This window comes from Galleria mellonella, unplaced genomic scaffold (genome assembly GCF_026898425.1).
Source record: "Galleria mellonella isolate WM207_F2 unplaced genomic scaffold, CSIRO_AGI_GalMel_v1 utg83, whole genome shotgun sequence".
NCBI classification, from domain to species: domain Eukaryota; kingdom Metazoa; phylum Arthropoda; class Insecta; order Lepidoptera; family Pyralidae; genus Galleria; species Galleria mellonella.
Window position 1 is genome coordinate 3,849,039 of NW_026442162.1, and position 13,110 is coordinate 3,862,148.

The window sequence follows — 13,110 nt, forward strand, 5'->3', positions numbered from 1 at the left end:
TAAGAGCTACGCAATAATTCTATATTTAATCTCCAGAAATTGCTATGAGTAAACTACACGAAGAGATACTAAGTGAAAACAATGCAGGTGTCGGATTACTGGCAACGGAACGCGGGGCCAAAGAGGGCTGAGGACATTAATTTAATTATCCCTCTCTCCCGGGAGCGCCTAATATTATATGGGAGTGAGGCCGGCCTCCCGGCATACAAATTCAAGTGTCATTTTTTCGCGTGAGAAAAAAAATCTCGAAGTGATTCCTCCGTTGAACATCCCCAGTGAGATCGAGTTACGTGTATCGTGGAAAAAAAATATAAATCTGACGGCCGGTGATGTTTCTCTACGGTTTGTTTGTTCGGAAACAATAAGGTATTTTTTTTTGTGTATTAAATAAAATTGAGAGTGACTTCCAACTTCAGTTAAATCTTTACTTTTACGGTAAAATTTTCTATTTCGAAAGGTACTTTGAAAAAAAATATGTAACTTTGTTATGCCAAAATAGGACAAGGGCTATCTGATAGAAAGTATAAAAATCTTTTATAGATGAGAACACTACCATAGGTCTTATATAATATTACTGTAACATTTCCTCTGCTCTGGTTTCCCCTTATTAAAAAGGCTGTATAAAGAAATAAATTTTATTGCTAAAAATACTGTATAATAAGGTCATATGGTAATATTACAATGGTTTTACATACATATGTAGTAGTCATTATTACGAAATTGACCATGTAAATTTTCTATATATGTGTATAAAGGGAATTTTTGAAGTTACAGTTTGTGGTTTCCGAGAACTGTTTTGACATACATAATTATATCGTTAAAACATGAACATAATAAGTTTTAAAAATAATACCATGTACAATTATTCAACAAAATAGTCAATTTAGTATCGCTAACTTTATTTTCCAAAATATATTTTATATTCCAAACAAATATTCCAACATATTTTCTTAATTGCAAAGTTTTCTAAGTTCTCAAACCACGACCGAATCGATTTTTTATAAATCAAATCGATAAAATATCATTTCTCCATCAGTCCCTATTTGAAATTGGATAAATAAATACAATTACATTTATACAAAATTGATTTTCCTTATCAGAAGATTTTTATAAGACATTTTCACAACCAGTTGAAAATGTGGAACGCCGTAACGAGCATGTCAGGAGAATATCACAGGGGCTTTGCGAAGCGACGACGTAGCACAGAAAAATCTGTGAGCATTACGTCTTGGGAGGTTTCTGTTGAAATAAACTTTTATACATTCGATGTGAATTGTAGGGATTTCTTACTGGAAATCTTTGATATTAATACATGTATAGATATCGATGTGGATAGACATATGTAGATAGTTAATATTACATGATTACATATTATAATTATCTATTGTAATGAACTTGTTATTTTTAAACCTAAAATTAAAGATTGTCCACAACAAAATTTAATTTTAAATTTAGAATTAGTTTTTGAGAAGCAAAATCAGTATAGGTATATTTTTATTAAAAATTAAAATAATATAATTTAGTTATTAAATTCCTATAATTTAGATGAAACATTAGCAGCGATTCAATGATTTAGGAAAGTATGTGTTGAACAAATTAAAAGGGAACGCCACTAAAAATCGAAGTATCCAAAGACTCTCCAGAGTCCTTAATTAAACTCAAGGCACGTAGCACTCCTTGATTCAGTCCCCCCGGGGCAGAGCGACACCCTCCCCCCACCACTTTCTCGTGGACTCCCCCTTCCTTATGGACCGCTTAGATTTCCTCCCCTTAGGTTGTGTGGACGGAATACTTGAAGTCTGGAATCTTGTACGAGGAATGGTTTTGAGAGATTGGACAGTTAGTTTTATGGCTGCTATTTATATAGTTGAATTTGATTTGGTTGATCAATTTTGATCATATATATAGTTATGTAAAAAAACTAGAACACTGAGGAAAATCATCCGATTATTTATAATTTGCTCCATTTGTTTTGCATTGTTTTTGTATGAGTAATATTTAATTAGTGGTTTAATATTTAGGAATAATGAAAGCGAAATTAATTCTAAAAGGTCTCGTGTATTTCAAATCCTACTATTGTTATTAATAGAAAAGTGTGTGAATATGTCTGTGTGATTAGATATCTGTTACTCGTTCACGCAAAAGTTACAGAATAGATTTGAATTTAATGAATCGACTTCAAAAAGAAGCAGGTTTTCGATTCGATTGTATTTTTTCTTTTTATGTTTGTTACCTCATAACTCTGTTAGTAATGAATCGATTTGGAAAATTAGATACTTATCTGAAAGGATATATTTACTTACGAATTGTTCTCATAGGAATTTTACCAAAATCAGTACAATAGTTTAGTTTTTTAATGATTATGGTACAACTAAAATTGTTTTTTTTTTTTGAAACACAATCTTAATTATTTGATACAAGAATAGACTACTAACTCGGAATATAGGACACTACTTATCTCCTAGACCGCGAGTTATAACTAGACGAAATGTATGCGTTTTCGCCATTTATTGTATCGACTTGAAAATTTTACTCAAATTAATATTCTTAACTTGTCTTATTCAATTAGAAATCAAGAAGTTTTTTGTTAGCGTCATTTGCATACTGTTGCCATTCCACGTTGGAATTGCGACTTGTGAAATTCAATTATACAATAGCGAGCATTTAGGAAGTGCTGGGAATCTCTTCTTATTTTTAAGTAAGAAAAGGCTTTAAAACGTAATCAGAGGGGTTGCGGGTGTTAAATACATTTGGCACGGGAGAGGCTATTATAAAGTGTTTTATACTTTTTAATTTTGTTTCTTTTTTCATCTGTATATGTACCTACTGTTACTATATTTCGTATAAAGTATAGACATTATATGCATACGTTATTATCACCTTCTTGATTTAATATATTAAGTAGGCTATTATTGAGTGTTGAAAAAAAGTAACGTAGAGAACTATAACTAAGCTCAAACAGTTTGACTATTTAGAATTCTTATCCCGAACAATAAGGTTTTAATTACGATTTATCAATTATATTTTTGTAGTATTGTAGTCCCGAAATAGAATAGGCCACCCCTTCCTTTCTATCGGTGCCGTTAAAGGCAACTAAAGGACCTTAATGGTCGAGGGGTGTTCAGCAGCATCCCTCTTAAAGCATCACCAAATCCTAACTGTGGTTGCCAATCCGCCTGCCAAGCGCGGTAACTACTGGCAAAACTCCCAAAGGGATGGTTTATACTCAGCAGTGGACAGAAAATGGCTGATATCACCATCATCATCATTTTTGTAGTGACGAATATTTTCTATTAATATTTATTTGATATAATTAGATTTTTTTTTGTATACTATATTAGATAATTGATGCAAAACAATTTCGCAAAATGCTTTTAAAATTCTTTACCGCAAACCGAGGTAGGGAAGTAATGCAAAAACAAAAAAAGAAGAAACACAAAAGAGGCCAAAACACAGCCGCTGTGTAATTATTCCGAGAGCTAATGTGCCACTTGTTTATTCCCCGACTAATTAAGACAAGGAAGAGTTTTAAAAAATACTTTAATGGGAAAATTTGTGAATCAAATATTTATGTGACGGGTTGAGATGCGAGACGCCCAGTGATCTTCTCTTCTTAGTCTTTACGCGCATTTTTATTAATTTTGAACGGTAAAAATAATGGCGTCTTTAATTTATCTGTGGTGTGTCCCAAGGTACAATTATAGGTCCCTCACTATCCGTTATCTATTATTGCCAATTTGCATTTTTAAACTTCACTGGAAATAGAAACAAAGTTTCTGTTAACAATGTGTTATTAAAGCTTGATGAATAATTCAAAACGTTAACTGATATTAATTGCCCGAATGTTAGCAAACTAGCGCTCGTAACTACTAAGTCGAAAATTGCCATACTAACACAGGTAGTAGAAGTTCAGGGGTAACAAACTTCCGGACCCAATTAGCGTCGAATTAAACGGCTTCGGGTGAGGTGACAAATCGCGGGCCGCGGTCTTCTCGCTTGACGTTGACTAATCGCGCACCATTTAATTTCGCGGCAGTAATTATAAATAAAATTCCAACGATAAATTGCGGGGGCGTACATTAATCAAGAAGTTGGGACACTGATTAAAATGCCGTTCGAGCAACTATTCGCTAAGTTGATATTGTTTATAATTTACACGTGGGTGGAAGGGTTGCGGGATCAGGTGTAAACGTAACATAATTTATTTGTATTTGTTAATGCTCTGTCTTGGGGTAGCTGCGGTTGGATGTACTTATATTTAATGCTAAGGGTTAATGTAGGATGCTTTCAGTTTTGATATACATTCTATGGTAATAAGGGCGATAAAAATATTGTTCGTATTGTTTAGATTTTTATGAAATATAAAATACATTTTTATGTTTTATAAGAGACGACAATTAATGTCATCATTTAGGTTAACTATAATAATTTTAACCGTGGTCACGAGTAAACTGATATGGGGCTTTCTTGGCTTCGTTTCCAAGACAGAAGTTTTTTGTACCCAATCATTGTCTCAAATCACACTTGTATCACTATAGGTACTGGAAGTTTCTGCAGACAATATTGATCGAATCTTTATTCAGTGCATTTACCGACTGCACACTATAGCTAGGTAATGTTTCTGGCATTACTAAAACTTGCATTTTTTTGTACTTTTTATTCACTTGTGATTATTTAGTAAGGATGATATATTTTGATTTCGCAGTTATATTATTTTGTATGCTGTTATATTTTTTATGCTTGTAAAAGACATACAGTCATAAGTAATATATTTAACAACTTTTCAAAACGAATATTCAGAAATTATGTTTTAATTTTGTCTACATCAATCCAATTATGATTGATTATTATAATCTATTTTTAGTACAACATTTTAAATTTTATTTCACATTTATATGGAAATTTATTCAACACTACCAATATCATATTATATATGATATATAGATATATAGTTATTGCTACAGAGCAACAGAAACATCCAATAACTAACCCAACCCTTCAGAACACTGTCCTTTTTACACCTATTAGAAAATCTTTTTCTATCTCCTTCACACCTACTGTCAAAGCAATGAAAACGGCGAATCTATGCGTCTGAATCACGGGCCGTGAGCCCCCACCCTTATCTTAAATGAACTGGGGAGCAAAGTAGGTAGGCAAGGCACTATTAGATAAAGAAGGGAACGCTGCAGAATTTTTAAACGTATGTTTTAGCCTTTACTGGAAAAATTTTTTTTACATTCAGGATAATATTAAACGGCGAAAATATGTCATGAAATATTAAATTATAGCTCTCAGTTGCACTTAACTAGTCAGCTAGCTGTACGTAAGCCGCGGCTTTGTCCTCTTGAAGTAGTATATAAAGTATCCTATATGTTAAATTAAGACATAACCTATCGGTGTAGCAAATTTAATTCAAATTAGTTCAGTAGTTTTTGCGAGTAAGCGTAGCAAACATTCACCCAGACATCCTCACAAACTTTTGCGTTTACAATCATACTAGCCTTTATCCGCGACTTTGTCCGTTAATTGGAGATATATTTACTAGCTGGGATAAATAAATAGATATTGTACATGTATACTTACCGAATTTTACAGTGATTGGTTAAGCCGTTAATGTGCTATAAGGTAACAAACAGACAAACTTACTTTCATATATATAATATTAAAAAAGTCTAGTAGGACGATCACACCATTTTATCACAATCAATTGTATCACAAACAAATGCATTACTTGTTCAAATTACAGTGTCCCTTGTAATATTACTTGAGTGACATTGACAAGTTGATACTTGCGAGGTTAATTAATCACTTGCATTTATTCCTTATCAAAGCTTCGTTGTTAACGGAGTCAATGTTTTATCAACAAATCCTTACAATGTAAGATCCTGTCTGTTACGCTGTTTAGTAATATTTATAACACATCCATTACATTTAACGTTTATATAATAAATTATTTATTTATTTATTCTTTATTGCACAATAAAACTTTATAAAAGTGGTGAGCTTAATGCCATATGGCATTCTCTACCAACTAACTATTAGGTAAAACCAGAAAGCATGTGAAGAGTAGATTTTTTTTTATATAGATGATAATGGAATGATAACCCCACCCGCGCTCGCATTACTAATAATCCCTTGATTATTAGTAATGCGGACTACTATTCCAATTGCTAGCAGTATATTCTGACAGGTATATTGCTAGCAAAGTACCCGTAATACAAGTTCCTCTTAGTTTGGAACTACATAGATGGCGTTGTAAATATGACCTGTGGTATTTATTTATTTACAATTGTGCATCGTAATAAGATTATATCTTTATATGTATAAACTAGTGATTCAGCCCGGTTTTGCACGGGTAGACATATTTTCAAAAGTAATATATATATATATATATATATATATATATATATATATATATATATATATATATATATATATATATATATATATATATATATATATATATATATATATATATATATATATATATATTTTCCAATTTCAAATAAGCAATCAAATATTTCTTTATAATATTAGTAATAATATAATATCTGTGCCTCTAGTGAGAAAGGGTATAACTCAAGTTATAGCCTTTTTCTTTTTTAGGCTACTTTAAATAAGCAAATTTTTCTCTTTCGAATGGTATAAGAATCGTAACGATATCTTTAAAAACAATAGAGATAGTAAACATGTAAAAGGCTACAATTAACAAAATATTTGTGGTAAAAAAGTCATAATTAGAAATAAAACTACAATATTTTACAAAAATTATTTTTGTAAAATGAATCAGTTCGATTTGAACCCTTTTACACCATTTAATAGCGATTATTTTTTATAGCGTAAAATACACAACATTGTTTTTCTTCAATACTTCAATAAAATAGTTTTAATTCAACTTAAAACTATTTTCACATGATAATTTTAATATTTTTGTTAAGTGTGATTAGGTATAATAGAATTATTTTCAAAACTATAGGTTTTACACAAAAACCGACAATTTCATAAGAAAGAGGAGAAAAAATTACTATAAATGCAATCATTGACTTGTTCAATTAGCAAATAATAAAAGCAGCAGAATTTTTTTTCTTTATTTAAAATAGTTTTTTGGCTCTCCTGAAAAGTGACCATTTTAAATTGAACCCTTTCTCACTAGAGGCACAGATATAATAATAAAAACTTTTAACCAACTTCCAAAAGGATGAACTCCTTAATTTGTTCCTATTTTTTATGACAAATGTATTTAGCGATTACGTGTCTCATTTTGAACCGATTATTGTATTTTATTATGCTCTCGATAGAGTTCACTCCTGTGTCCTCAATTTCATATTAATATTATAACGATTAAAATTACGGTTTTTCTTCGGGGATCATTCGACTTTTCTAAAATTTTAGTCTTTAATCCCGACTTTGCCTATGTATATTGATTGACCAAAATAAAATGTCCTATATTTTCTCCATGCCATATAGTAAGTATATATCAATTTTTGTAACCTTTTAAAGCTTTAAGAGGTAAACGAACAAACTTACTTTCACATTTATTATATTAGTAAGCTTTTCGCGTTCTAAATTCAAATATTTCCAATCGGATATATCGAGGAAATGTTTCGCGGTACAAATTGCATTTGTCGTGTATCGCAAAATGGTAAGTATTATTCAGTACTTAGCACGTCACGTTTATACAAATAAGGAAACAAGCAATGCAATGCAATGCAATGCAATTACCTAAGTGCAAATTAGTATTGAATAATTAGTTTTTTCATCTTCCTTCCTGTATCAAAAGTAAATATACTTACATCCACAATTATTATGAATAATTGTTCAATAATAAATAAACTATTAATATTTTCATGAGTCTTTCATGTCTTATTTAATGTTGTAAATTTTTACAGTTCTTTTGTACGAATATTAGTGTTTTTGCCGTAAAGCTTTTGTTTTTTCATGGCTGTGTTTCGATTCAAAGTGTGGGATATGGCAGTGTAGTTACAGGGTACAGAGGCATAACATTTTAGTCCTTAGAAATGGCAACGTATGGAGCATCGTGGGCGACACGCTATACTCTGTTATGTTCAAGGTACTGCTCATGTCTATAGGCCACGGTTACCACTTTCCATCAGGTGGGCCGTCAGCTTGTTTGCCATTCTAAGTTGCATATAAAAATCAAGTGTCGCAATTGAGAGACAAAATAAGTTTATTAAATTTATAATAATCTAATCGTAACATCTTCCAAAATGTAATATTGATTATATTCACACAGATTTAAAAAAAAAATACTAATTTGTTACGTAAAGTAACAACTTATACTCTAAACAAGCATGTTATATGAATTTAACCCTAAAATGTACATGATTGTTGTGTTGGCAGGAAAATAATACGACAGTCCATGAAAATCATGATACCAGTTGAGGGTTAAGTGTAATACGGTCTCAGAGAATCTCACAGCGACTTAAGTGTTAGTGAGACAACGTTGCGAAGACCGCAACATCTTATATTCATGAAGGGCCTAGCGATACACACAGGCCAGCGGGCTGACGAGCACAAAATATGATTTACTTATTATATATTATTGTAACAACCATTAATTGTCCTCTTTCGTTTTGCCAGTAATTGCTACGCTTAGCAGACGGGTTGGCAACCGCAGTTAGATTTTGGTGATGCTTTAAGAGGAACGCTGCTGCTCATCCTTCAGCCATTAGATCCCTTAGTACCCTCTTATTACACTCACAGGAAAATAATGATTTACTTATCACAGTGAAATACATAAATTTTGCTCCATTACAGATAGCAATAGTACTCTTATTTCAAAACAAAATCAATTCACCAATGATTGATAAGATTTTTTTATAGATAGACAGATACTCTTTATTGTTTCCTCCAAAAGATTGCAATAGTAAACTTATTATAATTATAAATAATTACAAGAAATAATCACAATGAGAAAACAATGGGCGACCTTATCGCTAAGAGCGATCTCTTCCAGGCAACGTTTGGATTAGAAGGAATAATTTTTATGATACTTATAATGGCAAACAAACAGATGGCCCACCTGATGGAAAGCGGTAACCGTGGCATACAATTGATCAGAATCAAGCACATTAGAGAACATACTGTGAAGTTCATGGTACCCATTACCCGTTGCCATTTCTTAGGATTACAATGTGATATTTTCGTACGTAATTTCACTCTTTAAACCAAAACACAAACAAGTGGATGCTTGACGACTCTTATATAAAGTCTTTCACTGGTAATGTTCACGGATAAATTAAATGAAAACTACTTGAGTTTATAACATGAAATCTCTATGTGTAATCTAACAGATGTGACGTTTTAGCGCTATAGCTACAGTTATATACGTAGTATATATGTATATACGTTGTAGCTACAGTTGTTAGTAAATTTTCTTAAATTATTTATAAATAAAGTCATAATTTAAATAAATTTTTTTATACTATCTTCTTTAAAAAGCTGTTTCAACTGAAATATGCAAGCATGAACTCAGCAATTTTTTTGTCAGACAATAAAAAAATTTATAAGTTTAATATCTTGTTTGAATACAAATGACACTATAAAATCAATAAAGTTGAGACACTTTCACTATGTTTTTTGTTTTTCTCATACTATTACAAATAGATTAACGGAGCAAAATACGATTATCGGTCATTATTTTCAATTATTTATTCGACGCACAAGGCAGCCGTGTGTACGAGTAACCCAATCGCCTCTATAATGTAACCGCAAACGTCTCGGGCGCATCCTCGCATTATGCGATATTATAAAACAACCACCTAGCTCATCTTAGGTGTTAATGTACATTAATTTCGTTGCGGGGGGTGGCTTAAGATGTTTTGACAGAGTTTCGCTACTGAATTACTGCGGGCAACTAAGCGGTGCGGAGTTTGGTTGAGTTATAGTCTATGAAATTCTATCCTCAGTCGTAATGGGACAGGATTTTGGATAGCTATTTGTTTATTTTACGTCACAAGGAAGTATAATGTAATTTTATATATTTAATTCGTTGTTAAATACGACTAATTAAACAATGATGATGATATGTCAATTTGGTTTATGGGGGGAATAGCCTATAACTTTTTTACTATAATTTCTGGTTACTATAATTACACTTACATATAATATAAATGTTATTCTAAAACAGTTTCTAAGTAGCTACAGAAAGCAATCCCATTTATCTGTTACCCAATGTTTTTTTTTATACAACTTAAAATGGCAAACAAGCTAACGGCCCACCTGATGGATAGTGGTAACCGTCGCCTATAGACATGAGCAGTACCATGGACATAACAGAGTATACCGTTTCACCCATGCTACTCCCATGCGTTGCCATTCCTGAGGACTCAGGTGTTATTCCTCCGTACCCAGTAAATTCACGCCATATCCCACCCTTCAAACCGAAACACAGCCATGCAAAAACAACTGCTTCACGGTTGAAACATGAATGGGACAGAGATACCCAAGCAATCGACTTTTGTACAAAGTCTCCCTCTGGTGAATTGTATTTTTTACATGTACTACTGTGTACTTTTCATCCGACTTCAAAAAAGGAGGTTGAAAACAGACCATTTCATTGTCAGCCTGTGAGGTAGATTCATATTCGGTAATAAATCTGATATCTTCACCTATTTAATTACCCTTTGTTTATTATCATCGGCTCATTGCTACTTCAGCTTATTGATCTTTCAGACTATACCGGCTATTTTGGCTCTACAGCGGCCATTCTCATTTTGGATTCTATCACGCAGCGAAACTTCGAATTGAGCATTTAAAATTAATTGTATTTCGCAAATAAATAGTATAAATACTGCAATGAATAATTCATATAAAATTATATGCGTATTTATATTATAAATGTGAAAGTGAATTTGTTTGTTACCTCTTAGCGCTTTAAGAGCTTAATAAATCATTATGAAATATGGTAAACATGTACTATATGAAATAGAGCCTTTTGCAAAATAAAAAGTAGTATAAGCAGTCTATATTGTTCATAGGCTAGTTTTATCTCAATCAATGAGTATAGTCTTTTATGTACACAAACATAATGTTAAGAACAATTAATTTTAAACGTAATGTACAAAGGCGAGCTTCTCTCTTCTTTAAAAGAGATTTCTTCTAACAGCTCTATTTTAAAGCTAATCTTTTCAAGTAAATTTGAATTGTTAGTTAAAAATAAAAATAGACAGTCATACGAATTGTGTACATTGTATAAATATATTCAAAAAATAATACAAACTACATATTCATTACACAAAATACATAAACCCTGTAAACATATACATATACATACATATGCATATACATATACATATACATATACATATACATATACATATACATATACATATACATATACATATACATATACATATACATATACATATACATATACATATACATATACATATACATATACATATACATATACATATACATGATCATGTACATGTACATATATATATCTAATACGTCAGCATAGTGATAAGTAATGCTCCCTTAGTCGACTCAAAAAAATACCTATACTTTGCGATTTCCTTATTATCGAAGTCATGGGTAAAATCTAGTACATAATATTCATTAGTATACTTCATTCATAATTATATCATATTTATCAAATACTATGACGTCTAAAATTACAGGGTTTACAATTTAATACCGCTGTATGGATTAATGTGGTATCATGATTTGGTTACGCGTTCAAATACAATATCAATAAGATTGTACTGGCTTATATTAAGATTGATAGTAGAAAATTGATGTTTGATCGAATCGATCAATAATTATAATATTTTATGGATTTTAAATAGCTAATTCTTACTAATAAGGAGGGAAGGGATTGTTAGTAATGCGAACTATCAGTCCCATTGCTAGCAATATACTCTGTCAGGTTGACATCCATGTGGTTCCCGCTGGAAACCATCATGCCGAATTCCAAGTATAATCATCATGATGGGATCTTCCTTTTCATTCTCACCTATCATCCGTCACTGGTGCTTTGCCAGCGTATACCGTTAGCGCAGGCGGGGTTACCATTCCATCATATTTTTTTTTATTTATTCTTTATTGTACACAAAAAATTATAACATATAATATATATAAAATGAAGATGTACAAAAGGCGAGCTTAATTCTGTAAGAGTTCTCTTCCAGCAAACCCTAAGTGGAAATGAGCATTAATTACTAGCGGGCAGTATGCGTACAATAATAGAAGGAAACATTATAGATGTTTCTATTAAAAAATAATAAATATGTTGACATATATAAGTAACTCATACAATTAAAATCAAAATAAATACATATCTGTATACAATAATACATATACATATATATACAAAAACATAAAACCATTCATTAAAAAAATTGATACTGATATAGTAAATGTAACTGTTTGATGTTTATGGCGCTTTAACAGCTCCACTTATTTTCCACGACTACCACGAAATTTCATTTCATGGTAGAGCCCCTATTCTACAGAACGATAATTGCTTATTTCTTATAATTTTAAATCCGGTTATTTAATTGTAAATTTTGTAGGAATGTGTATCTAAGACTTTTTGTAATATCTATGTATGTGTATTTTTTCATTTTTTCAAATAAAGTACTCACCGGTGTGTATATATGTATGTTTTTTCATGTCCGACTTTTGATGGAACCTTTTCCCGCAGTACTGACAAGGGTAGGGTCTGGTGTCCGAGTGAATCAGAAGGTGGGTGGACAGGGTGCTTGATCGTTTGAATGTTTTCCCGCACTGCTTGCATTCGAATACCTTTTCTACGCTGTGGACGGCCCTGTAGAAAAAAATATTTGTTAGTCTCTACTATAAAAAAAAAAGAGTAAAAATAGCTTCCTAGAAATGTAAAATTTCTCTAATTTAAAGATTTAGTTTACCTTTATCGTCATCGTCATCTCATTTTGTTTCTACCGTGTAGCAGTTGTGCATGGCTGTCTTTCGGTTTGAAAGATGGGATATAGCAGCGAATTTACAGGGTACAGAGGAATGATATGTGAGTCCTCAGAAATGGCACCACATGGGGGGTATCATGGGCAAAACAGTAGACTCTGTTATGTCCATGGTACTGCTCATGTCTATAGGCGACGCCATTTT

General features: G+C 31.7%; 1 protein-coding gene across 1 annotated transcript in view; it reads right to left on the minus strand.

Moving 5' to 3' along the window:
- LOC113517777 (zinc finger protein Gfi-1b) overlaps nt 1-13,110 on the minus strand; it is a 93,082-nt gene that overhangs the window by 28,609 nt on the left and 51,363 nt on the right. The window contains exon 4 of the mRNA XM_052901915.1: nt 12,612-12,793. Within this exon, the coding sequence (XP_052757875.1) occupies nt 12,612-12,793 (182 nt within the window). The remainder of the gene's footprint in view (nt 1-12,611; nt 12,794-13,110) is intronic.